The 26,245-nt window shown below is 39.8% G+C and overlaps 2 protein-coding genes across 7 annotated transcripts in view; one reads left to right on the top strand and one right to left on the bottom strand.

The window, feature by feature from the left end:
• LOC139948580 (cAMP-responsive element modulator-like) overlaps positions 1-11,120 on the top strand; it is an 18,345-nt gene extending 7,225 nt beyond the window's left edge. For 2 of the 4 annotated variants that reach the window (XM_071946744.1, XM_071946745.1), the window contains exons 2-8: positions 427-514; positions 1,795-1,938; positions 3,229-3,335; positions 3,781-3,911; positions 4,153-4,314; positions 5,017-5,161; positions 6,669-11,120. In XM_071946744.1, the coding sequence (XP_071802845.1) occupies positions 461-514; positions 1,795-1,938; positions 3,229-3,335; positions 3,781-3,911; positions 4,153-4,314; positions 5,017-5,161; positions 6,669-6,813 (888 nt within the window). In that variant the 5' untranslated portion in view covers positions 427-460 and the 3' untranslated portion in view covers positions 6,814-11,120. The remainder of the gene's footprint in view (positions 1-426; positions 515-1,794; positions 1,939-3,228; positions 3,336-3,780; positions 3,912-4,152; positions 4,315-5,016; positions 5,162-6,668) is intronic. The other 2 variants (XM_071946746.1, XM_071946747.1) reach the window with 1 other exon arrangement.
• Positions 10,400-26,245, bottom strand: LOC139948579 (transcriptional repressor NF-X1-like). Of its 3 annotated transcripts, none has more exons than XM_071946740.1 (18): positions 26,168-26,245; positions 24,166-24,747; positions 23,728-23,951; positions 22,888-23,280; positions 22,292-22,400; positions 21,748-21,962; positions 21,337-21,560; positions 20,749-20,857; positions 20,083-20,282; positions 19,451-19,555; positions 18,594-18,802; positions 17,830-17,928; positions 17,061-17,102; positions 16,656-16,739; positions 15,698-15,764; positions 14,906-15,051; positions 14,463-14,570; positions 10,400-13,489 (listed from the first exon to the last, which is right to left on the bottom strand). In XM_071946740.1, the coding sequence occupies exons 2-18, from the start codon at positions 24,738-24,740 to the stop codon at positions 13,372-13,374; spliced, it is 3,027 nt and encodes a 1,008-aa protein (XP_071802841.1). In that variant the 5' UTR covers positions 24,741-24,747; positions 26,168-26,245; the 3' UTR covers positions 10,400-13,371. The 3 variants fall into 3 exon arrangements, with proteins under 3 accessions (XP_071802841.1, XP_071802843.1, XP_071802842.1); XM_071946742.1 differs by having other exon boundaries at positions 26,101-26,189; XM_071946741.1 differs by lacking the exon at positions 26,168-26,245 and adding an exon at positions 26,096-26,160.

Raw genomic sequence — 26,245 nt, 5'->3', positions numbered from 1 at the left:
CACAATGTTTTATACTACCAACCTCTCCCCATTACTCGTCACTAAGAAAGGTTTTATGCTAATAATTATTTTGAGTAATTACCAATAGTGTCCACTGCCTTTAAAGAACACAATTACTAGGACATTTTAAAGAAAAGTTTGTAGTCAAATTAAGTTAAGTTTATTCTTTTTCTGTCTTTTAATATACAAAATATGCATAGTTCGGTAATATTGTGGAAATGTTTTGTGGAAATAAATGTGAATTTAATTGAATTGAAATTTGATATGACCATTTTAAACGAGGTCTGACTGGGAAATGTCCATCTTTTTAAACTGCAAGGATGCTTGAGAAGTAATGTTTAGAAAGTGAATTATCACTTCTCTGCCTGTATTTATTTCACGGGTATATATTGTAACATTTTTCGTTTCCAATGTTGTTCTTTGCAGAATATATCTCTAGTTTAAGAAGTGGAACTAAACAATGGAGGACGACAGTCAGGAGAATAGTGGGCTGTCAGCCGAGGACAAAGTACAGGTAAGATTATAATTCAGAACGGAAATCTTCCTGATCTTGGGACAGGATTCCCAAGCAGTTTCAACCCAAATCAACTTCCCCACCTCTGCCCTCCCCCTACCCAAACCTCTACCCCCCTCTCTCTCTCAAAAACGGTCCCTGACCCTCCAAATAATTGGGCCCCTTGATCATAGACCCTTTTTCGAATTTCCACGTTTGGATTTGGCTTCAGGCTCCATCCTCTCGTCTGAAGCCCTGCGCATGTATACACAAAGCATGCGCAATTGGCGAAACAACTGAGGGGCCAAGCTAGCCTGAGCCGAATCCAAAGCAGTGGCACATCTCGAAACATCTGGAGCTGTTGTTTTTTTAAAACTCTTTGGTTTGTGGTTATTATAACACAAAAGGTAAACATTTCCATATGGCTAGTGTCTGGAATCTCTGGTTTGTAAAAAAAGGCCCACTCTTTTTGTCAATCAAGGTGTCAATATTACATGGTTTGTACTGGGGGATATTTACTTGCACTTTGTTGTTGTACCGTGTGATAACACTTGTGAACGTTTAAAACGCTGTGAGTTCTCTTGAAAACACCTTGGCCCAATTTCATAGAGCTGCTTAGCACGAAAATTTGCTTAGCAAGAAATTTCTTCCTTGAAAAAAAAAAAAACAGAATTACCAACCAAATTTCCATTTCTTGCATATAGCCTATTACTGGTGTTCATCTATTGCTTATCCTGAAAATCATGTGGAAATTTGTTTGGTAATCCTGTTTTTATCAAGGCAACAGTTTCATTCTAAGGAAATTTTTGTGCTTAGCAGCTCTATGAAATTAGGCCCTGGATGTACTGTGTAACACATTCTTCTTGTTTAATAGTCTCAATATGCCACCTGATAAATGTTTGGATTTAATCAAAACGTCTTCTTCCAAAACACTACTTTAACTTGAGAGAAACATTTCAGGGAATTGAAACTTATGAACGCTAGGTGGCAGCAGACTTACCAAGTCAATTTCCATTGTTAATCGTAGTTTCTAGCATGCGCACATAGACCTTATCGCAAATACTCGGTACGCATGCGCTAGGCGCTGAATGAGGTGCATGCTGGTCTGGCTAAGTTTGATCACTACTAGTTAGACCAGCATGCACCTCATTCAACAGTCAGGACAGGTAGCGCATAGGGTAACTGCTGCCACCGAAATTTTTGTGTAACACAAAGAAAAAAGTACCCCATTGACACTGCATGAAGCTTCAAGTCCCCCATCAGTCCCTTTACATGTTGCATGTTTGTCGTCTATGTCGCAGATTGTTACCAGTCAGGCGGTTCCATCCTCGGTCGTCATGTCCGGGATGCCCAACCAATCTGTCCAGGTCTCTTCTGTCATACAGACTAACAGCACACAGCCATCGGTTATCCAATCCACACCCATCCACACTGTCCAAGTTCAGGTGCGTTTTTTTATTTCATATTTATCAGGGATGTGATTTTTTCCGTATTTAACCGGAAATTAGTTTTGTTTAACCCCCCCCCCCCCCCCCCCCAAAAAAAAAAAAAAAAAAAAAAAAACCCAAAAAAAAACAAATAAAAAAAACAAGTTTTTTCCATCAAGATCAGGGCCCAATTTCATGGCTCTGCTTACCGTAAACACAGAATTGGCGCTTATGGAAGCAGGGAATTTTGTGCTTCTGTGCGTGCGTACTCCGTGTTTCTAGGCATTCTACGCTTACAAGGCTAGCCCATAAATTCGGCGCTTGATCGTAAGCGCACAATTCGGCGGTAAGCAGAGCCATGAAATTGGGCCCTGATTAATTAAAGCATGAAAATAAAAGCATGTGGATGCCCCAGATTGCAGAGTAGGTCTTTTTAAACCATAGACAAATGTTTGTAAGCGGGGTTTTGTGCTTGCAAGCTTTTGCCCTCACGATTCACGCTTTGAATTGCGCTCACAGTTCAGGTTTTCTTTTTTTAATAGCCTATCACATCCCTGATTTGTTGATTTATTATTGTTATTTGTGTTGGTTGCCGTTACATGTCTGTGTGTTGCTGTTCATTGTAAAACGTTTAAAGGGAAGCTACTAGGCTTGGTAACTACTCAAAACACATATTAACTTAAAACTGACTTGGTAACGAGCATTGGAGAGCTGTTGATAGTATAAAACATTGTGGGAAACAACTCCCTCTGAAGTAACGTAGTTTTTGAGAAAGAGGTAATTTCTCACTAAAATATTAAAAGACTTCTAGCTAGAAGTCTTTTATTCCTATTTGTTTCAGCTTAATACAGTGTATATTTGCTGAGAAAAATGTCAGTCTTTTCATAACAATGTAAAATTTAGCCACGCTGTCTTGCTCACAGCGATAGCAACCGCATCTCTGGCCACAACATTTGTGGAGCGACTCCAACCCTCTGAAATCTGAGAAATCTCCATCCTTGAACAATATTATTCAATTTTTATACTCCAAAGGATTTCTTTCTTAAAATAGTTTAAAAACAGCAACAGCCGTATGCTTCTTACCAAGTAAGTTTGTATGGTAATTAATTGGTGGCGTACTTACCAATCTAAGACCCTTGCTCTAATACGGATTAAAAAAAAAACACTTTTTTTTCATGTTTTTGGGGGGGTTTTCCTTCTTTTGTTCTATTTTTTTCTTCTTGTTTATCTTTCTTTTTAAACAAAACGGAAGCAGTACATGTGTGTTTGTTATTTTAGTTACAGCAAAATTTTAATTTAATTCTTCAGGTGACCCCAGTGCAGGACGGTGAGGAACAACAGCAGACAGTAGTTATCGACACAGAGGTTGACCGCAAAAGACGTCAGGATATTCTCTCTCGTAGACCCTCCTACAGGTAAGCACATCTTAAAGACGCGAAACACGTCCATCCAAGTTATTTTGATGATTCGTTCTGGGCGGTTTTTGTTAAAAGAAATCTGAATACTGCAGGAATGCACTGTGAGCTTCAGAACTGTAATAACTTTTTCACTGCTAGAAGTGTTAGAACAACTTAGAAATATTGTATAAGTTTTCTTTAAAGGGAAATTACATCATTGGCAATAAGTGTATTTTTCAGAAAAATTTGGCAGTTGGATTTAATTGCTAAATTGCAATCCACCGACCTGTTTACATTTGTGCGTCTGTGACGATAGAGGAAAACAAGAGCAAGTTAATTTCTAGCAACTTGGAAGTCTTTGAATGAATTTACACCAGAGCATTTTTTTTCTTAAGATATTAAGGTTCCTTCTCAACTCTTGCACCTTTTATATACCATCTTTATACCCTTTTCTTGACAACAGAAAGATCCTAAATGACTTATCATCCACTGACGGACCAGCCGTGGCGAGAATCGAGGAGGAGCCATCAGAGGATGAGGGCCAGAACACCATCACCCTAGCTGGGACAGCGGGACTACATGGATTCCCAACAGGTAAAACCATTCCCCAAAACTTGCTAAGCACAGAAAAATCTTGCTTAATAAAGACTGGTTCCCAGCCAAAATTCCATCAGGTTCACATTGATCCAACTGGTGCTCGCTCAATTTTGCTTAGTAAAAGAAATTTTGCTAAGCAGTATTTTCTGCTTCGCAGCTTTATGAAATTGGGTCATGATGGACTCCGTTCACCATGTGTCTGATTTGTTGTTGTTGTTGTTGTTGTTGTTGTTTACAGTAATGACCACTGGGGGTGCCACCATACAGATTGCCAACCCTGTTGACATGCCCGGTCTACAGACGCTGACCATGACCAACGCAGGGACTCCGGCCGGTACCATCGTCCAGTCCATACAGGCTCAGGATGGGACGCAGCAGTTCTTTGTCCCGACGGCGTCAGGTAAAAACTTAGCTCCAGCTTTCTAATACGACTGTAGGAAATACATCTTGAAAATCCATCTGTGGTTGAGTTAGCTGTGAAATATAAGGTGCGTTCAATTAGCTTCTCGTGGTCGACCCTGCGGTGCTCATTCGGGTGAGCCCCTGACAAGAGCTAATCGAAACTCACCGTTCTCGTGGTGACGTTGTGGTGACGTTCCACAAGCAGGGCACTTGGGGTTGACTCGGGTGAGACCCTGGAATGACGTCAAAGATATTCGAACGTACCGGGGGCAGACGCGGGGTCGACCCGGGGAAGCTTAAGGAACACACCCATAGATACAGACCCTATAGGATAATAGTGTTGGTGCTATCCCATCCAGTGACACTGTTGTATGTTGACTGTGTTGATTTGGTCATCAAACCTAATTTTGCCATTATCAATTGTTCTTTTAATATTGCAACTTTTAATTGTTGTTCCCCTAATTTTGCCATTTTCAATTGTTGTTCCCCTAATTTTGCCATATTCAATTGTTCCCCTAATTTTGCCATTTTTAATTGTTCTTTTAATATTGCAACTTTTAATTGTTGTTCCCCTAGTTTTGCCATTTTCTACTGTTGTTCCTCTAATTTTGCCATTTTCTATTGTTGTTCCTCTAATTTTGCCGCTTTCAATTGTTGTTCCTCTAATTTTGACACTTTCAATTGTTGTTCCCCCCTATAGGTGATATCCAGGCGTATCAGATCCGACCAGCCACGAGTCTGCCCCAGGGTGTAGTGATGGCCAGTGCCAACCTCCAGTCATCAGGACATTTACATGTCCATGAGGAGGCTGGTAGGAAGAGGGAGCTTAGGCTAATGAAAAACAGGTACTTCTTACGCTCTTTCTTCGTTCTCGCTAAACAAAGCCTGCTCTGTGGAATTCATTACCTATTGACATATTATACTGTATTGACCCCTTGCACGCGCGTCATATGCGGCAACTGGTGCCATGCTCACCATGTTGGTGGGCAGTTAGGTTTACAGGTATTAATGCTGCGTTGCCTAAAATGCGCATTTTCACTGCATAACGCACAGCATAGAGTTATATATAAAAATGCACAGTGAAATTGCCCACCAGTATGGTGCATTCAAATTTTTCTGATGATGACGTCAGGTGAAGTGGGTCAATACAGGCAGGTATACTTCAGTCTGTTTTTCGATTTGTTTCTTTCAGACAAATCTCTAGTACTTTTATCAGTAAGGCCTGAAAAGTCTATTGGAGCTTACACATTGTACATGTATTGTCAGCCCTTGTACTGGATAAAGTGTTTTTCTTTTTTTTATCTTAATGTCCAAAATATCATGCCTGCATATAATTATTGCTCTTTGCTCAGTTCTTTCTTTGTAGATCAGAAACCCTGTGTGTATTTTGCTTGTCTTACCATTTGGGTCAATATTTGTCATGATATTTGTGTCTCTGCATTTGTCTGTGAATTTTTCTATTCTCTTTTTACTGTTTTGTATTGAATGACTGAATATTGCTTATAAATGAAATATTGTTTTTTTTCATGCTTGATTGATGTGGCTTTGCATTTATTTGTGATTCTCGATTCTTGATTTTCTTGTTTTGTATTGAACAACTGAATATTGCTTATAAAATTTGTTTTTCATGATGATTGTCGTATCTTTGCATTTATTTGTGATTATCCATTCTCTATTTTCTTGTTGTGTATTGGATGACTATATTGCTTACTTCATGACAATTTGTTTTTCATTTATAACTGATGTTTCCCCGTATTCATTTTTGATTTGCAACTATATTGACTGTTTTGGGAGACTATACTACTTAGAGAATGAAACAATGTTTTTTCATTCACACTTCTTGTTTCTTGTGCATTTATTTGTGATTTGCAATTGACTATTTTGAATTGGAAGACTAAACATTGGTCTCATGAACAAATGTCTAATATTTGCCAACAATTCTGTCCATATATTTAAGCCATTGTAATTCTCTCATGATTGTGTATTAAATCATTTATAGATTTTAGGCCGCAAAATTTAATACTGCTCTCACATTGCCCTATATAGTTTCGTAGTTTGAATTTTCGTCATTATCATTCCTCTAACTAATTAATAAGTCTAATGTTTAAACGCCAAGTATACTTTCTCAAAATGTTTTAGGCTTAACTGTTTTTAAAATATAAAATGTTTTTATTGCCCTTAATTTAAAGAGTAATTACATTGTACCAAGCGTTTAGCTTTCCTTTAAGTCATATCATTTAGGCCTAACGGTGTATTTTGTAAGATAAACTTACTTCGAAACATACTTTAATCTGCACAGGACATCACTTACAAACAATAATTCAAGTATTCCTTTTTGTTTCAATCTTGTAGGGAGGCGGCGAAGGAATGCCGACGGAAGAAGAAGGAGTACATCAAGTGTCTTGAGAACCGAGTGGCCGTGTTAGAGAACCAAAATAAGACTCTTATTGAGGAGTTGAAATCCCTCAAAGAACTCTACTGCCACAAATCGGATTAAAATCCCTAGCGCCGGTTCTTAAATTTTTACTTTGATTTTTAGAGATTTTATTTTATTCACGGATAGGGTGACCACCCATTGGTTGGTGCCCCCTAGTCCTACCTTCAGTCGGTCCCTCCTACCGTCTGAACGTTCAAAACCGTTCTGTGTGGTTTTGACTGATAGATTAACTACGCTGGCCTGTAGTTTGTGGTCTTGTTGGGAGTTTCATCTACTCTGTACACAATACACATACAGTTCTGTGCACAGTTGTGCTGATATACACAACCCGCACAGTCAACTAGTTTCAAATGGTTGGTCTACTTGCTAAATAATGAATCGGACAATAGTAGGATGGCTTGAGGCGTCGCCGGCTAGCAGAATGCAAAAAAAAATTCAGGATGCCATTTGGAAAAATTTAAATGCATTGGACTTGATGAACATAGAGACTGATTTTTTAGAGATTTAATTTTATTGTGAGATCAAGTGACCACTCATCGGTCGGTCCCTCCTACCGTCTGAACGTTTAAAACCGCTCTGTGTGGTTTTGACTGATAGATTAACTACGCTGGCCTGTAGTTTGTGGTCTTGTGGGGAGTTTCATCTACTCGGTACACAATACACACACAGTTCTGTGCACAGCTGTGCTTTCATACACAACTCGTACAGTCGACTGGTTTCAAATGGTTGGTCAACTCGCTAGATATTGAGGACAAGATGGTTAGATGAGGCGTTACGGCCTGTGGGATGTGATATTTTCTTGGGGATGCTATTTGGAAAATTAAAATGCATTGGACTTGATGTGCATGGAGGCAAATGCCTCTTTGCTACAGTTCTTTGCCTTGGTGCGTTTAAAAATCTTCCTCCTGGCTTTGAAAATAAATAAAGAAAACAGTTTTACAAGATGAATTTATAGATTTTTATCAAGATATTGGTGTTTTGATGGGTGCTGTTGCCGTCTTGATTTATTTATGTACAGTGGCTACGCTCCTGTCGCACCAGCACCCATACCCAGTCAAATATTGCTTAACCATTTTCTGCTAAGCAGGATACCAGTCACAAATTGTACAGGTGGCATGGTAGTCTGGCTTGTAACCTTATTCTGGTAAGCAAGTTGGCGGTTATCTACTTTTTTCTGTTTTAGTACATGTAGGTTTATGAAAATGGGCTCTGGAAAAGTCCGAGACAATTTGTGTGGAGTTGCATGTGGCTGCTGCTCGATCACGACTTATGTGACTTGATTGTGAAAGCTTGTATCAGGGATTTGATTCTTCAGAGTTCTATCTGAATTCAGATTTTGTGTGTGTCTGCCTGGTGAAAAACAGGCTGTTATTTTCTTTGGATGTAAAGAAGTTCTGCTTTTTTGATGTACTTCTCCAGTGCTAAGGAAACTATCCCAGAAGCTTATAGAAATCTATTACTCCTGGGGTCACCAAAACAAAAAAAAGGAACTGGGTAGGTATTTTTTTGAGGGCTTGAAAAATATTTGCACTCTTTGTGCCCAAAATTGTACAGACGTACAGCCGTACCTTAATCTCACTCTGATACAGTGGAGCAATTTGTGTTCTGTGGAGCAGACAAGATCGCTGAAAGCCTGTGCTGGGTTCTGAGGTTTCCCAAAACCCTCTCCCTGACAATCAAACTTATGGGCCTACTGGGGAGTCGGCTAGTGGAACCTTTCCGCATTTGTGTAACTCTTTGAGCTACTCTGGCACTTCAGAGTTTTTAGTTACGTAATGGAACTTGTGAAGGAAGCAAAATGTTCAACTACGCACAAGTCCATACTTTGCCACGCCCACAGTCACAGTCAAAGTTGCTGAATTTCGGCAAAACCTTGTCGTGAATTGTGAAACCATTGTCCCAATAGTAATTGTAATCTTCAGCCCTGCCAGTCAAGTCACCAGTTGCAGTAGTGTCAATGTCCGTTGTGTTTTTAACAGTAATTTCAAAGTCGTCCTGATTCCAGTGCCTGACCTCAAACTTAAAAAAATGAAGAAGAAAAAAAGATAGTGGTAAAAATTTAAGTGAGTCATAAACACTGTTGTGCAAAAATATGGCTGTTTAAGTTGTTCCGCTAAAGCGAAAAAGGGAACCAGTGAGGATCAATGCGTTTTGGCTGGTATCCTGTAATCTGCTAAGTAAGATTTACCTGTCTGGCATTTTCTTGTGCTGTAAAGTTTTGTGGAATCCAAACTGTTCGGTTCTGCTGTTGAATATTGACCATTCTATTTTAAAAGTAAATTATTGTAAAGTTGACTTTCCTTGGAAGTATTGGAGTTGAAAACCTTAGTAAATGTTTGACTTTATTTTTTTTAAAGTCAAAAAGGTTGTGTACAAATTACTTAATGAATAAAAAAAAGGGAAAAAATGATCAAGGTAAATCTGGTACATATGTTACTTACCAATTTTTCTTTTGTGACCTTTGACCTTGTGAATATTTACAATTTCTGAATCGGTCTGTACCATACTTTTTTGAAATTCTGATTGCTCTTTGGAATAAATTGCTGGAGGTTAACAAACATTGCTGGAGGTTGTGGCATGTTGTTTTTACAAACTCGCAGAATATTCATACACTGCTAGATGATGGCGACCATTTTGTTTTTCTCAACACACATGTGTATGGGAACCAGAGTGAGGCACGATTCTCAAGTAGTGTGGTGCCTGTCACAAAGTATTAATGCTACGACATTGTCATGTGGTTGACAACTAGACGGAAATATTCATCTTGTGAGAAAAAAGTCAAACTCCTGCATTCCGTCTGTAAACCAAACGGGCAAAACACTTGAATTTAAAATTTTGTTGCTTTTAAAAGAAAAGCCTCTTTTTAAGAATTTTTTTATTTTGAGAATTTTTTGGGTTTATTTTTTTTAAACGAGTATTGAGTATTGACTGAAAATCTTAATTTTATGATTTGTGTTTTTCATTTTGCTTTTTGCTGTGTACATAACTCGTATAAATACCATGTATTATTGGAAACAAGCTTTTTATTGTTAATTGTAAATACATGTACTGTCAATTTCTTCCAAACTCGCTCCACCTTTTCTGTTTTTTTTTCCTTCTGAATATCGTACATTGCTACCAACACAAGGGGAAGATAACGTGAAAATATTTTTGACTACATTGTTATGAAAATAGTAATTACAGAAACCTTTGTTAGAGAAGAACAGGATTCATCTGTACAGTGTAGTAACTCTCAGACTTGGCAACTCAAGACAAAGAAATCCTGAAGCACGTAAGAATGACTTTTTATTTGTATATGTATGTCGAGAGGGTGGGGATATCTTTTATAGCAGCTTACATTGAGAGGTGTAGCTGTGACTGGCAACGTTAATTTTGTTTTAGTTGCTGGTATCGCAACACGAATTACTGGAGAAGAGATTTGTGTGTCACACAAACATCTGGCCCAATTGATTTAGGATGGTGGTGGACACAGCTGCGGCTTAGGCTCTGGCTTGTCAATGACTCGGAAAACGATCCCTTTTGGTACAGGACTTGATCACAAGTAGGGCCACTGTAAAGCAATGCTAGAAAGATCAACATAGTCTGGTTCCTTTATGGTTATAATGAGAACTAGTAGTCTTCATTGCATGTGAACACTTGTTTTGCGCTGGTGGCTCTGCATACTCTTCTACACTTTTGCCAACCAGTGACGATGCAAAAGAAAGGTCTATACCAAACCATGTACCCATAATGAGGTTGGATGCTAAAACAGTCTGGCCCCTTTATACCGATTTGTACAGTTGTCATGATGGTACACGGGGAACATGACAGATTGAGGGTACATTGTGAGTGGCCCTTATGAGTAGATTTGAACTGGGCAAAATTTCATAGAGCTGCTTTTAAGCAGAAAATATTGCTTAACAATTCTTGGCTTTGCAGAAATGAGCAGGGTACCAGTCGCAAATTGTACATATGACATGATAGTTTGGCTGGTTATCTTATTCTGCTAAGCATATACTTTTGTTTTGTTTTGCTAATTGTTGTGCCTTTAAAACCCTTTGGTGCACAAATTGGACTTTGATAAACGGTCATAATGTAAAAAGTACAACACCCATATATAGCGCCTTCATTAGGCGATTGATGAGCTTTCATGTGATGTTCAACACGGGGTGTTATTGAACAATTTTGTGAAGAACTCGGTTGAGCATTAATTAATTTTTTGTTATTCCGTGCACCAAAGGGTTAAAAGTAGTTCTGTGAAATTGGGCCCCACTCAAATGTCAATTGTTCAAATAATTAAATAATAAGGCGTGATTATACACTGTATATGTTGTTTAAATATGTGCTTCAGAAACGAGGGCTGATATTAAAAATGGAAACAAAATCAACTTTCACTGGAGCTTTATTTTATTTTGTAACCCTTGACAAAATTTCTTGTGTCTCAAATTAAGAAGAAAAATAACTATGGACCTTACAGAAGGTTCTGTCGCTTGAATGGAAGTAAACAAAATATTCAGAAGTTCTACATTAGCTCTGAATAACTTTTTTATAACATCTGTTTTTTCGGACTAAAATAATCCTTGCATATTATAACGTTTTACCAACACTTTTTGACTATATTCTTTGTCAACATACTTTGGAAATAACATGAACAGAAAACAATTGTTTGCATTATTTATGAACTCTAGAGGGCGCTCTATACTGACTACTATTTTTCTTTAAAGGGATTGTATGTATGTTGTATGTAATTGGAACCCATTGTTTGTGTGAATCCTATATAGAATTGTACATGCCATAAAACTAACCTGTGAAAATATCATTTCAAAAGGTGGTAGCCTTTTTTAGTTATTGTCGAAAATCTGGAGCGGTTATCGTGCAGGAAAAATACTCTAATTGGAATACCGAATCTGAGAATACTGTCAGTAACGCTACTCAGATTCAAATTTTGGGGCATTAAAAAGTGATATGTTTTTCCATAACCGCAGTACTTTGAAGTGAAAAGTTTCACAAAGTGCATTATACATGTACTATCCAAGGCTGCTGTACTTCTTAACCAAGTAAGATTGGCATTAATTTTCAGAGTCATTACCGAAGGTATGAGCAGAGTGTGGGTTTGAATCCCAGTCGTGACACTTGTGTCCCTGAGCAAGACACTTCACTATAATTGCTTCTCTCCACCCACGGGTAAATGGGTACCTGCGAGGGCAGAGATGGTTCTTGTGATTGATTTAGCCAAGTAGCGCATTTGTTGCACAAGGCTGTATACTCCCCAGGGAGCTGAGATGGTTCAAGGAATGATTTAAGACCCAGTGACCAGGGGTAATAATGTTGGAGCGACATGTTTGCACTGCGTGACGGACCTGAGCGCGATATAAGAAGCCATTATTATTATTATACAGACCCTTTAAAATGTCAAATAGTTTCGTCAAAGTACATGACTGAATCACTGGACAGTAGATAGTCTAGAAAATGAAAATTTTTCAAACTCACAAAGTATGTGAGAATAAACAAGTAACAAAAAACCCTTCTACCAACAAAAAAACTAAATAATAACCAAAAGTTAAATGTCTTTCTCATTTGTTTCATATAACTTGTCTTTTCGGCCTTGACATAATCAACTACACTGAATTACATGTAAAGCCCCAAGCTAAAATCAGGAACTTCTGTGAAATAGTGAAATGGATGACAATTAAAAGAAAGGGGGGGGGCAGCTGAAACATTTGACCTTGATGTTGATTTGATTCCTTGCAAATCGAATGCGAGAGAAATAGTTGCATTCATGACCTTATTAGGCTGTATTTGAAAGCAGTTTTTAGTTTGAGCAGGAAATGCCTGGTCTGGTCATAAGGTGTAACAATTAGAGACATTTTTTGGTGACTTTTCTTAGTTTTCAATGTTACATGTGTTATTACATTGTACATGTGTTATCACCTAACTGATTGAAAACTTGGCCGAGTGGATGTGGCAGGGTCTTCTCATAGTTTTTTTTTTTTTTTAACCCTATCCTCTTCCACATATGGGATTAACTCGAACCCTAACCACTTAAAAATGAAAAAAAAAACACAAATGGAATAAAATCAATACACATTAGATGGCAAACAATTAGTATGAGTGAAGTTGAAATATTGTCATTTGAATATGCTGTAAAAAAAAAATAATAATCAAATTTTTTAATTCCATTATCGTTGTACAGAATTGGTACGAAACACAAATCGTAAAGATCACAGATTTACATAAAACTTACACGGTCTAATGATGATGATAGTAGAAAACATCCCTTGAAATATTTCTGTCTGAAATGTCATATTTGATGAGAAATAAATAATCTCAAAGTTTATCGCTCAGTGAGCGTTTTATTCATTTTTGTTTTGGCATCGATGCAACGCAAAATTTGTAATTGGTTTTTCAATATTCTCTCATGACCCAGATGGCCGATCGATCTCAAACTTCTACAGGTTTGTCAGTTTATGTACTGTATATGGTGGATTACATAAAGTGCTTACACTGCCAGCAACTTTTTTGCTAGCAAAAACTAATTCTGTAATGTTCCTTTAATTGAATTTTATTCAACTCCCTGTATAATCTTCTGTATGGTTTGCATCACGGTAGGCGTTATGAAGCAGTCTTTCGTCCAATCTTTCATCTGACTTCCCATGAGTCAGGGACTTCAAAGTCGTCCATCTGAGAGACATTAGCCTGAGGTGGAGGACTGGTTGGGCCGGTCGGGCTTTCTGGGCGTTGCATCTTTGACAATGTCCTGGAAAGCAAACAGAAGAAAAAATAATACCAGTTTCTTGTACAAAAAGGTCCGACTTGGGATCCTTATCTTCGGAGGTATGTTGTCATGGAGGGTTTCTTAACCCATGGAGTCATGTTGAGCAGAATTTTGTGTAATGAAACATAATAATAATAATAATATCGAAGGAACACCGGGGTGAACCCATTCTCTTTTCGATAAGTGCACTGGGTTCTTTTACATGCGTTACACAACACATGGGATCAACAGCTTTACGTCCCATCCGAAGGATGAAGCAATGGTAATAAGTGTCTTGCTTAAGGACACAAGTGTCACGGCTGGGGATTCGAACCCACACTCTGCTGAACAGAAACACCAGAGTTTGAATTTGGTGCTCTTAACCGCTCAGCCACGACACTACTATAATAACAATAATAGTGGCTTGTTATATAGCGCTCAAATCTGTCACTCAGTGATGCTCATGGCACCTCAACATTATTACCCCGATCACTGGGCCATTTATTTTATTTCTTAAACCATCTCGGCTCACTTGGGAGTATTGACCCAATTCACCTGACGTCATCATCAGAATAATCTTAGATAGCCATACTGGGGGCAATGTCTCTCTTTGTGTTATTCAGTGAAGTGCGCAGCAGCATTTAGACCTAAACAACATGGTGAGTGTGGCACAGTCGCCGCATGTGACGTGCGTGCAAGTCAATACAGCCTGTGCTGCCAAATATGTAGCCTACCAAGCTAAATCAATCACAATAATAGGCATCTCTGCCCTCGCATTACCCATTTACCCCTGGTTGAACAGAAGCAATTACAGTTCAGTGTCTTGCTCCAGGACACAAATGTTATGTTACTGGGAATCGAACCCACACTTCGATGACTAGACCACCAGAACTTGCCACTTTGGTCGCGATTCATGGATCTGAAGACATTATTGAGATTAGTCATTTGAAATTGGGATTGGATGAATGAGACTTACGTGAGATGTCTTGGGGCTTGGTGCTTAGTGTGGAGGATCGGAGGCGGGGCTTTTGGGCGATCCCCAACAACTGAAGACAGTGTTGCACTTGGAATGAAACAGGTGCTCCTGGAGATGAAGGGCAAAAGAAATGATGAGGTGAAACAACATTTAAAAAAAAAAAAAAAGTAGGATGAAGGAATCATGGTTATGTGTCTAAAAAGCAGGAAATACTGCTTGACCAATTTCTTTGCTAAGCAAAAATTGGGTGGGGCACCTGTCACAACATTGTTAACTTGATGAAAATTTGGCTAGTAAACTATTCTGTTAAGCTTTTGGAAGTTTTGTGCTTACAGGCTTAATGATATTCTACATCATTCAGTTAAAATTCAGAGGGGATTTTAACCAACACTTTTGTGATTGCAAGTCGAGTGGTTTAACTCATTACCCATCGATAAACTTACTTCCTGGCAGTCGTGACGACGTTCCTCTTGGGTTCTTGATCGTAACTCTGCGAATCACATCCGTACATCTCGGATAACTCATGGACGACACGCCGCTGGTCCCGATTCATGGAGGGGAAGACGCGACTGCGACTAGGCTGCTTTGACTTGGATAAAAAAAAAAGGAATCCTCAAGTCTCGTAAACGGGAGTGCATACCTTTGGATTTCGGAACCATTCGATTGTTTTAATGTAGATAATTATACAATAAAACAAACCTGTGAAAATTTCAATACAAACATGTTGTAAAGATTTTTAGATATCGCTGAAAATCAAGAGCCGTGACACTTGTGTCCTTAAGCAAGACACTTAACCATTGCTTCGTCCTTAGGATGGGACATAAAACCGTTGGTCCTATGTGTTGTGTAACGCATGTAAAAGAACCCGGTGCACTTGTCAAAAAGAGAAGGGGTTCGCCCCGGTGTTCCTGGCTGTGGCTGCTGTATGCGCCGTAGCACCTTGTAAACCCTTATGAAGTGCTAAAGTCTCAGAATTCATCACTGCAATCTTTCTGAGAGTTTGTATATACTCAGCGCCTTGAGTACCTTGTTTGGAAGATATACGTGCGCTACATAAGACTTTGATATTACTATTATTATGCCCACGCAGGAAGAGTAATCTGAGAAACATTTGTGACAGTAACGCTTCTCAGATTCAATTTGAAGGACAAAAACTGATATCATCACTTCAGGTCGATCAAAATCCTATCCAGATCTTTTGTCCAAAGAACAGAACTTTCTCTTCAAATACTTACAGCTTGAGCAGAGGCTACCAAAGCTGCAATCTCTTTCTCTATGCCAGCTACAAAAGCTGGGGCTTTCCTGTTTAGGGAAGATAACGAATATCCGTTAAAGTTGATTGTCTCTAAAGAATATTGTTTACGAAGTATTTTGTGCAAAATGCTGACATAAGTTTGGGTTCGGTTTTTGTCTTGGCACTAGAGTATTTAAGCAAGATACTAAGACCATAATTGCTTCATTCTTTATGGGATTTGTAAAGCGTAGGCTTTAATAATAATAATAATAATAATAATAATAATAATAATAATAATAATAATAATAATAATAATAATAATAATAATAATAATAATAATAATAATAATAATAATAATAATAATAATAATAATAATAATAATAATAATAAATAATAATAATAATAATAATAATAATAATAATAATAATAATAATAATAATAATAATAATAATAATAATAATAATAATAATAATAATAATAATAATAATAATAATAATAATAATAATAATAATAATAATAATAATAATAATAATAATAATAATAATAATAATAATAATAATAATAATAATAATAATAATAATAGTGGCTTCTTATATAGCGCTCAGGTCCGTCACGCAGTGACGCTCATGGCGCTTCAACATTATTACCCCGGGTCACTGGGCCTTAAATCATTCCTTTAACCATCTCAGATCCCTTGGGAGTATACAGCCTGTGCCGCCGATTATGTAGCGGACTGAGCTTATCAATCACAATAACCAACTCTGCCCTCAAAGGTACCAATTTACCCCTGGGTGGAGAGAAGCGATTATAGTAATTATAGCTTTGCGTTGTGTAATGCATGCTGAAGACCAAAGTACAATTATTGTAAGAACATGGGGATTGCCCAGGGCCCGAATTTATAGAATTGTTGAATTGCTTTGAATTTAGGGTCGACAGGAAAAATCAAACAGTCTTATTACTTGGCTTGCTCTTTCAGGAACATGTTGTAGGTCGGAGTAAACTTTGAGCTCTCTGGGTCGATCTGTAACGCAGAGGCGAGTCTCCTGTAATTGTCAACAAAAAAACACAAATAATATTAGTATTTTTTTTCGAGAGAAAGACTCTGCTAGGGTCGAAACGTCAGGCCATTAACTATTTTTTTAATTTTATTTTTTTATGTCTAGTGACTACCGGTAATGCCATGATTTTTGTGAATTTCAAGTTCACATGTTACTGATTCACTAAGGTCATATACTTTGATGTGAGCAAGAAGTACATTTTAAACCAGAAACAAAAGAAAAGTCTCCAACAGATTGTAGTGAGTTTAGTACAAAAAGGCAAAAATGAGCTTGAACGAAAATTTAAAGGGGACAAAAGTTGCTTACCTGTTTCTGGCGAGAATGGAACACTGCTGATCACATTCCAACCTACAAAATAAAATGTCCAAAAAGCAAACGATTTCAATATTCCGAGTGAAAGAAAATGTTAGACACAGACACCATGCCACGCCCTCTGTTGCCCTGGTCTTTGCCTAGGCTTATGTTGCCCTGGCGTTGGCCCCATTCAAAGTTTCTCATAGACTTTGGAATGCAATGCCCTCATCTTTGGGTACATTGATTGAACCTTACTACTAATTGCATATTCTCCTGCCCAACTGGCCTGTGCCACAAACATTCACAGGAGATTTTGGAGACCAAGTCCATAGTACACAAGTAATAGGGTTTCCACAAAAGACCAGCTGTACAAATAGAAGAAACCCAATGCTAGCCTGGATGTTTTTATTTTTTAAATATTTTTTATATGCAAGTCGCCAGACACACAAGGCCTGAAGGCCACTTCAAGATGTGGGCTACAATTGTTATTGCCACAGGCCGTTGCCACCTACTCCTAGGGCTGAAACAGGGTTACCCCTTTTACAGTCCATACGGATTTAGGCTTGGGTATCATCAGTCCGAAGCCTCGCCGGTAGAGCAGAAAGCACTACCTCCCCAACTTTACAGATGTGTCACGACCAAGATTCGAACCCACACTCTGCTGATCAAACACCAGAGCTTGAATCCGGCGCTCTTAACCGCTCGGCCATGACACATGGTGTGGTACTTTGTGGCAGTCTGACCAGCGTATAGGAGGTTGTTAAACAAAAGCATAACTCACTGTCTTTGTTTCTTGCTATTCCTCAAAGCCATCATCTGACTTATATCAACGTCTCCACCAGACTGACTTCCCTGCCCGGCTAGAGTATGTGTGGCCAATCTGAAGCAAAATAAAAAATCACAATTACAAATACTACGGAAACTGAAAATAGTATGTAACAACTCAACATGACAAAGAAGCTTACAGTGCGATCAATTTCAGAGAATGAATTATTCACAACTTGTTTAACGGCCTCACGTTTTGACCCTACCAGAGTCTTTCTCAAGTTGAAATGTGAGACTTTGCTTTTATACCCTAGGTCTCTTTGGTTGATAAGCAATGTGCAACAGCTTATTCCATTGATGTTTTCTGTAGAATTAATTATGAGGGTCTTTCCTGACTCTTACAAAGTACATCACAAAGTAACTCCTCCAGACCGTATTGAATATGACGTTACCCTTCAAATATCTGCTCTACAACATGGCGTCTGTGCGCGTCTGCGTGCGTGTGTGCGTGCATGTTCAGTAGAAATCAAACCGGGATTGCTGTGTGTTGCGTGCTTCAATGATGTACGCGTTTAGATACACATACGGTTTGCCCTACAAGATGGCGACTTTCATAGCAAAAAGGGGGTTATTCAATCTGGCCTATACATGTACATGTACATGGTGGTTCTGTCACTGTTTTAAATGTCCCTAAAAATTCAAAGGGGCTTTATATTATACCCATGATATCTTTGATTCATTTTTCTTTTGCTGGATTTTGATTGAGTCTCTAATCTTTACCTCTGGAAGGCCTCGTTGAGCTGAGCATCATCACCTCCTTGTAGACACTGAGTGGCCTCGGAGCGATTCCCGCAGGCACAGTGGATTGAGAACTTAGCCTTACACTGGGTGGGTGGGCAGGGGTTGCCCACATGGCACGGGGCGGCACAGGGGTGGCCACACTCTGGACGAGGGGCAAGGCATGGGTGTTTGCAGGCTTCACAGGTACCCTGTGGGAAACACAACAAAATAGGATTACAGTAAAACGTTATTACAAACCATTCTTGAAAGGCAAAGTATACATTTAGTTTTTGTAACCGTTCGATTGTTTTAATCCTATATAAATGTATGTTTACCGCAGCACACTTCTCAGATTCAACTTTTGGGGCATAAAATGTATAACTTTGTACATTTATAACCCAGATTACTTTAAAGTGAAATCTTTCTAAAAATGCTTTCAAAAGCTGCTGTAGGCTTCAAACTAAAGGTTTATTGCCATTAATTTTAAGAGTGATTACTAAACATATACTTTCCCCTTTAAGGACATTTTGAAAGCTTTTTGTGACTCGGTCCAACAATAATAATAGTTTACAAGGTGCTACGGCGCATACAACAGCCACAGCCAGGAACACCGGGGCAAACCCCTTCTTTTTTCGATAAGTGCACTATTACATGGCTTTACATCCCATCCGAAGGACGAAGCAATGGTTAAGTGCCTTGCTTAAGGACACAAGTGTCACGGCTGGGGATTCAAACCCACACTCTGCTGATCAGAAACACTAGAGTTTGAATTCAGTGCTCTTAACGGCTCGGCCTAGACACTTAAGGACATTTCCTAAGAAGTGGGGAGTTTAGGGGGTTGTCTTGAGTTCTTGTACCTTATGACAAATCTTCTTACAGTTGTGCATCTGGCACGGCAGTTTCTTCTCACATGGATGGCCGCATGAGATGTCCTTGATGTGGCATGGGATGTTGTAACGTTTCTATTTGTAAAAAGTAAAAAGATCATCATTACACTTAGCGTACACTAGATCATACTCCCTCCCACATATGCTTTCCCTGCCTCATTAGATGTGTTTGTCTTCAAGATAAAAGTGCACAGCTTCTTCTTGGATCAAATGTCTTAACTTGCTACTTCTATTTTAGGTCATTGTTTCTTTTGGTGGTTATGGTGTAGTGTCTTGTCTGACTAGGAGATTGTGACCTGGGAATTGACAGCCTTTGGGGCCAAGACCAACAGAGTAGAGTTCGGGTGAACAGAACGCTAGTCAGAAAATAGGGCTGTTAGCCTAATCTCAGGACTCCATGACCGCAGGCTTCACTTCCCTTGTTTTTCACTGTTTCATAGACTTATTCTATTGATCCTTTTTTTGTTGATCTTCTATACAACTTGATTCTAGCTTTTGCTATGGGCCATTTTTCATCTTTGTGCTGTTTTTATCTGGTTCCTGAATCAAAATCAAAATTACAGTTTTAATAAAAAAACATTTTAAATGGCGCTAATCCTCACCTCATGGTTCCCCATGCACATTTTAGACGAGAGTTCAGCACACGGTGGGCACGACGTCTCGTAGTGACAGTTGTGACGCACAGTGTGATTGCAGTCATGCCGACGGGCGCACAGTTGGGGGCAGTCTGGGGGCCTGGTGCCACACTGAATCGGGGGCATCATAACGGTTGCCCCGCAGTGGCAGGTGTGCTCATCAAAACCTGCAAACATTGAAAATAAATTGATCGTTGTCAATTGGCGTACTCTCCTGACCAACTGGCCCTTGCTCCAAAATGGCGCAGGAAAATTTGAAAACGAAAGTCTTTAGTACACAAGCCATTGGGTTTGCAAGTAACACCTGCAGTACAAACCTAATGCTAGTCTACAAGGTGTGGTAGTTTGTGGCATTCTATGGTACCTTAAAGGGTAAGAAGTAGAGCAACTTTGGATGGTATAATGCATTTTACCTCAAAGTGCTGCACGGTTATGGAACAAATATATAATTTTGTATGCCCAAAATTTGAATATATGATTTGGACCGTGTATTTCTATGGAATTAATCTTCCTGCATGGACATGTTAGCTCCGGAGTTTTGGCGATATCTTATTGTATACAACTACATCTTTTTAGGATTAAAACAAATGAACTGTTCCTAAAGCTAAATATATACAATGCCTTTAAACTCACTTGCATTGAGGCAACGTACACAGTTACCGGGGTGGCACATCTCTTCACATCTGTGTAGTCCGCAGTTAAGCATTCGTCCGCAGATCTGACCGCAGTGGTGGTTCTTGTCCTGGAATTGTTGAAAACAAGATTGCTTTTAAGCAAGATTTTTCTGTATTTGGAAAGTTTGATTGGGTGAATGGACAAAATAGTCTGAACCCTTTCGAAAATCAGTAATCAAGATATTTTGTATGGGGGACATGGCTATTAATATCCTCTTTGATGAGTTGTACTTCAAATTTGAGATTCATTTAATTTCATTTCATTAAATTTTTTCTGGCTGTGAAGCCAAGGACATTCAGAAACGTTAACTTAATCACTGAACTAGGAAGAAAGTCTTATGTGGTAGGAAAACCCCAGAGAAATATTCCATGGGGAAAATCCAAGCAGTTAGGTAGGGACTGAAAAACCCAATCCAGACAGTGCCCGGCGTGATTCGAACCGGGGTCCTAGAAGTGGAAGTCAAGGAAAGATACCACTATGCCAACCACTGTACTGTTCATTCTAAGCATCAGGCCAGGCTTACTTAAGTCCTAAGATAAATCATACCATGCAGCACTTGGTGTTACACTTATGCTTCCCACAATCCTTCTTCTTGGTGCACTTCCTGTCACATGCCATAGACACCTCACCCGTGGCTACGTCCAATGCTTCGACGAGATCTCGGCAGGAGACGTCGATCATGCGGTGGCCGCATCGGCAGCGTATGGTGGACGTTAGGGAGCACTCTTTACAAGCTCCTTCATGGCAAGTCTTCTTACAGGTGTGGATGTCTTTAGAGAGAGAAACAAAAGAATTAAACAAGCAGTAACTCAATGTAACTCAAAGGTCGTCAACAAAGAGATTTGATTTTACATAAGTTTTTTAAAACCTAATGATAGTGGACTTATTTTGGGATATGTGACTTGCAACTTGACGTGACTTGAGGAAAAATGCTTTGGTTACAACACTGTTGCTTACCCTCTCCACCACACATAAGTGGCTTGCTGCAGGTGTTCTCGCATGTTGGAATCGGGTCCAGGCAAGACTCTCGTGTCTGACCTTCCTTTGTTAGTTCCGACAGCTTGGTCTGGCCGCAAGGACAGTGGGTCACTGTATCGGGGGTCAGAGAGCAAGGGTAACAGGGTCCTGGGTGACATGGTCTGGTGCAGGTATGGTTGCCACAGGCCAGAGTTCTAAATGATAAATAAAGAGGAAGAAATAAACAGTACACTTGTGGGTAAAAACCTTTTGAAAATCTCTTTTGCGGGGGTGTTGGCTCTGAAAAAGATATACTCTGCTCGTCTTTAGGAGAAATGATGACGAGGCAATAAATAAGTAGGATTTCAAACTTTACATGGTGGAAGTATAACTAATGTGAGGTTTGTGGTAACACCATGTGAAAAACTCTTTTGAATAGTTTTGGTTCTGAACTGGCGGTTAAGGCAGAAAATGGAAAAATGGAAACTTGTTTCGTTTGAAGGTTATGTAGAAGTTTGGTTTGAAAAGTAGTCTGGTTCTTTACCTTTCACAAAGAGCATGGCATGAGTATTGTTCAGGTCCTTCTTGGAGTGGGTTACCAGACTCGTCCAATCCACACAGCACAAGTTTGTTGTCCTTACCACAATAGCACTCTATGATAAATGGAAAGATTGTTAGGTTTAATAAAGATCAACAGGTGGTCAGCTTGGCTTTCGTCCCCTTCCACCTCTAGGCCGCTGGTTTGAATCACGCTGGGGGGACTACATTGATAGGGTTTTCAGTTCTGGTTGCTTGGGTTTTCCCTGGAACAATTCTCTGGGGGTTTTGCTCCTACATCTAAAACTGAAACTTTTTGGCTATTGTCAAAGTGGTCAAGTTTTAAATCTGCAGGACTTGCAATCACAAGGTTGTGGGTTCGAACCCTATTAGCTAACTGCTGATTTCGAAATGACTATAATATTTAGATTTATAAGTATTGTCGACTAGTTACTGAATCACAATCTCTTGACTTATGCAATTCATAATCATCAACCTTAAACCAAATGTTTGTAAGAGCTGTTGCCAGCTTGGCATTTATATTCCCTTGTCCTGAGTTCCCTGGAGAGGAATATGATCTAAAATTTGAGTAAAAATGTTTACCTTGTTGAAGTTCCACCTGGCAAGGTTCGCATTTCCCTGAATGACACACCGCCTCACACTCATGAATCCCGCAGTTCAGCGTCTTGCCGCACTCTCTCTCGCAGCGCACCACCTGAGACGTTCCGCAGCGAATCGTCTGCGTCGTCCCCCCACATAGACAAGTCTGCTTGATGCTGGCCGGACACGGCGGGCACGGGCCTGGATGGCATAGAATGTTGCAGGGGTGGACGCAGTTAGTCTTGGAGCGTTTACGTCGGCAGACCTCGCCGCAGCTGTGCGGCATCTCGCCAGGGTGGTACGGCGGATCGCGCATCTTGGTGCAGAAGCATTTGTAGGTGTAGGGAATTGGAAGGCTTATGTTACGACACATTGGGCACTGCCACCCATCAGTTCCTGATTAACAAATAGATCAAAAGAGAAACATATAAAATTGAGCTGCCAAGAGGTACGTGTCTCTGGTTACAGTCAACCCTGTGGTGCAGATGTCGGGCCGACTGGGGGGGGGGGGGAGAGGCGGGGGTTGGCACGGCCTGATGTAATAAATAGATGGCTGGCATGGTTCCATTTTATGAGAGGGTTAGATCAGAGGCCCATTTTGTACGCTGGTTATGGTGAAGTTTTTTTCCCAGTCCATCAAAAGAACCAGAATCCTAGGAACTTCCACTTCCACGTTTTTACTGATTGTCTTTGTTTCTTGGTTCTTTTCTGATGTGTGATCAAGGGTCCCCATGTAGCGGGCTTGCCTGCCTGTCCTGGGTCTCCCCTTTTGCACTAAGTTATATTTTTATGTTTGCCCAATAAAGGTAATAAACTAAACTACTCTAAAGATAAATTCCTTGCCTTCAGCGGCCGCAGCAGGTGACTTCGCCCACTTCTTAATGCACCTCATATGGAACACATTGTAGCATTCCTGACAACTCCAGATGGGGGAATCACACCTGACCGTCTCACAACACACTGTGCACTCGTACGTCCCCTCTGTCAGCTGCTCGATCATCGACCCAGTCTGGGTGTCTTTACTCCCCTGATACTGGGAGCGGTTCTTGGTTTTCGAGGAGTCATTCCTGTTTGGAAGATAATTTTTAATTGACTTATTAGGTGGACCAAAAGAGTACAACGAAAATAGACATAAAAATAACTCTGGCCTTTGTTTTGCTGTGGTACCCTCTCCAAGGTCCCAATCCAAAAGATAATTTAACTTAACACAGTACTGTTTTGAATTATGAATATTTTACTTTCACATTAGGCCTATTGAAAAACAAAGAACAACCAAAGTACCTGTTCTTCTTCGGAGGAATTTTGTTCGCATTTCCCCGTCCAGATTCAAACCGTCCATCCCCAGAGCGCCCTCTATTGTTATTGGAAGACACAGCTCCAACGTCCTGATTGCGTTCATTCCCAAACGACGATGCAGCACCACGAAAAAACGGCTGATGCGACTGACCTCTGAAAGGTCCACGCTGTGAGTGTGACCTAAACCCACGACCTCTCACCCTTTGGGGTTGACCTTGCAAGAAGAAGTCCTGTTCCGGCACCTGACCATAGCCCCCATAGTTACCGAACTGCTGATTTGACTGACTGAAGTCCTGCTGAAGGGATTGTAGCGGCTGGTTTTGGTAGCTCTCAGCGAAACCTTGATTAAAGTTCGGAGCCAGATGTCCGCGACCCCTCCTGTAGAATGGTCTTCCCCCACCACGAGGTTGTCTGTACGATTGCTGAGAGTAGTTTTGAGTTAACAGATAGGGCTGGAAAGATTGGAAGTTTTGCTGTCCTCCACTCTGCTGGAATCGCGGCTGTTGCGACTGAGAGTGATTGAAGTCCAAGGGTGTTTGCTGTACGTTGAATTCGGCCATTGAGTTTCTAAGTAATAACAAAACAAATGTTATAGACGTTTTGAAAAATACACTTTGAAAAGAAAACCCAGGCAAAAAGCTTACTGTGCACGCACGATTAACGGGACAATACATCATCCGTCTCAGACAATACCTACTCCTAGTACTATTTCGGTTTTGTCCCCTATCGTCTCCCGTAACCTCACAGGGTTAATTCTCTCACGACAATAACGACACGTAGTTGCCAGACGCGTGTCCATATACTTTGTACACGAGGCGCGGATTGGGTATGTTTTCTTTCCAGGACGAACGTGAGCAGATAATTCTCCACGTTTGTCGTGGGAAAAAAAACACGCACATTTGTAGTGCAATGGTAAAACGGAGTAGTTGGGGACTAAATAAAGAATTTATTTTTTTTTTTTTTTTTGAGATTGCGAAGTTGATTTTCTGTCATCCCCTCGGACAATGAGATATAAAACGACACATAGAGCCTAATATGGGCGAGAAGAAAAGAAAAAAAAAGAGCGATTTGCGATTACAAAATTCATTGATCCATGATTGAACCATCATCGTTATTGTGAGGTTACGGGAGACGATGGCGGATAGAGCCGAAATATTTCGAGGAGTACATTCTTGTGGGCGGGCTCACTGAACTGCCCTTATTGGAATTTCGAGAATGCCAGTGGACGACCGCGGCAGCCAACCTTGTCCTTTTGATGTAGGCTTGTTCGAACTCCATGTATTTCCTTTCTCCAAGGTTGAGAACCCCAGTGCAATCATGGCAGTGGATTGTTAAATTGCCCCAGACCAGACATACTGCCACTGAGACTGACAAATAGGTAGTACTCAGTAGTACTAGTAGTTAGAACGGAAAAGTTTCCGTATGGCGCCACCACTTTTTCATTCGAAATAAAATAATATAGTATCTAATTTACCTGATTGACATATCCCTTTTTGTAAAAATGAGTGAAAAAGTGGTGGCGCCATACGGAAAGTTATCCGTTAGAACTATGCCTGCGGTTTTGTTCCGCTATTGTCTCCAGACAAGACGATAGCTGAACAAAACCGCATAGTTCTGGGACTGTAGGAGTAGCCACTGACCTGCTCCACGCCACAGCCAGCCACTGACTGAGCCCTGAGCTGAGCCAGTCACTCAACCAATGCTAAAACTAAAAAAATAAAAAGTACCTCAAAAAAACCTACATTCCATTTATATAGTTAATTATACCATTACCAACTCAAAAAGTCAAAACAAAATCATAAATCATTTTTTAGGGCCTAGGCCTACTTAGTTTTATCAAATAAAAATTAAACTTTTCTTCCGATCAAAATATCTGATTTCATTATTCAAATTGTTCTCCTACTGCAAAACTTACCTCACCTTTTGCGGAATTCTGGTTTACTACGGTTCTTTTATTATTAGTCATTAGTGGGATTACACCACTTACCTGCAATATTGCTTTCCCTCTGCCTGAACTTATCACCCCCCCCTTTCCGCGCGAGAACGAGCGAGATTGTACGCGATT

Source organism: Asterias amurensis, chromosome 16 (assembly GCF_032118995.1).
Source record: "Asterias amurensis chromosome 16, ASM3211899v1".
In the NCBI taxonomy this organism is placed as follows: domain Eukaryota; kingdom Metazoa; phylum Echinodermata; class Asteroidea; order Forcipulatida; family Asteriidae; genus Asterias; species Asterias amurensis.
The sequence above is the reverse complement of the archived record's forward strand: the minus strand, read 5'-3'. Positions and strand labels throughout refer to the sequence as shown.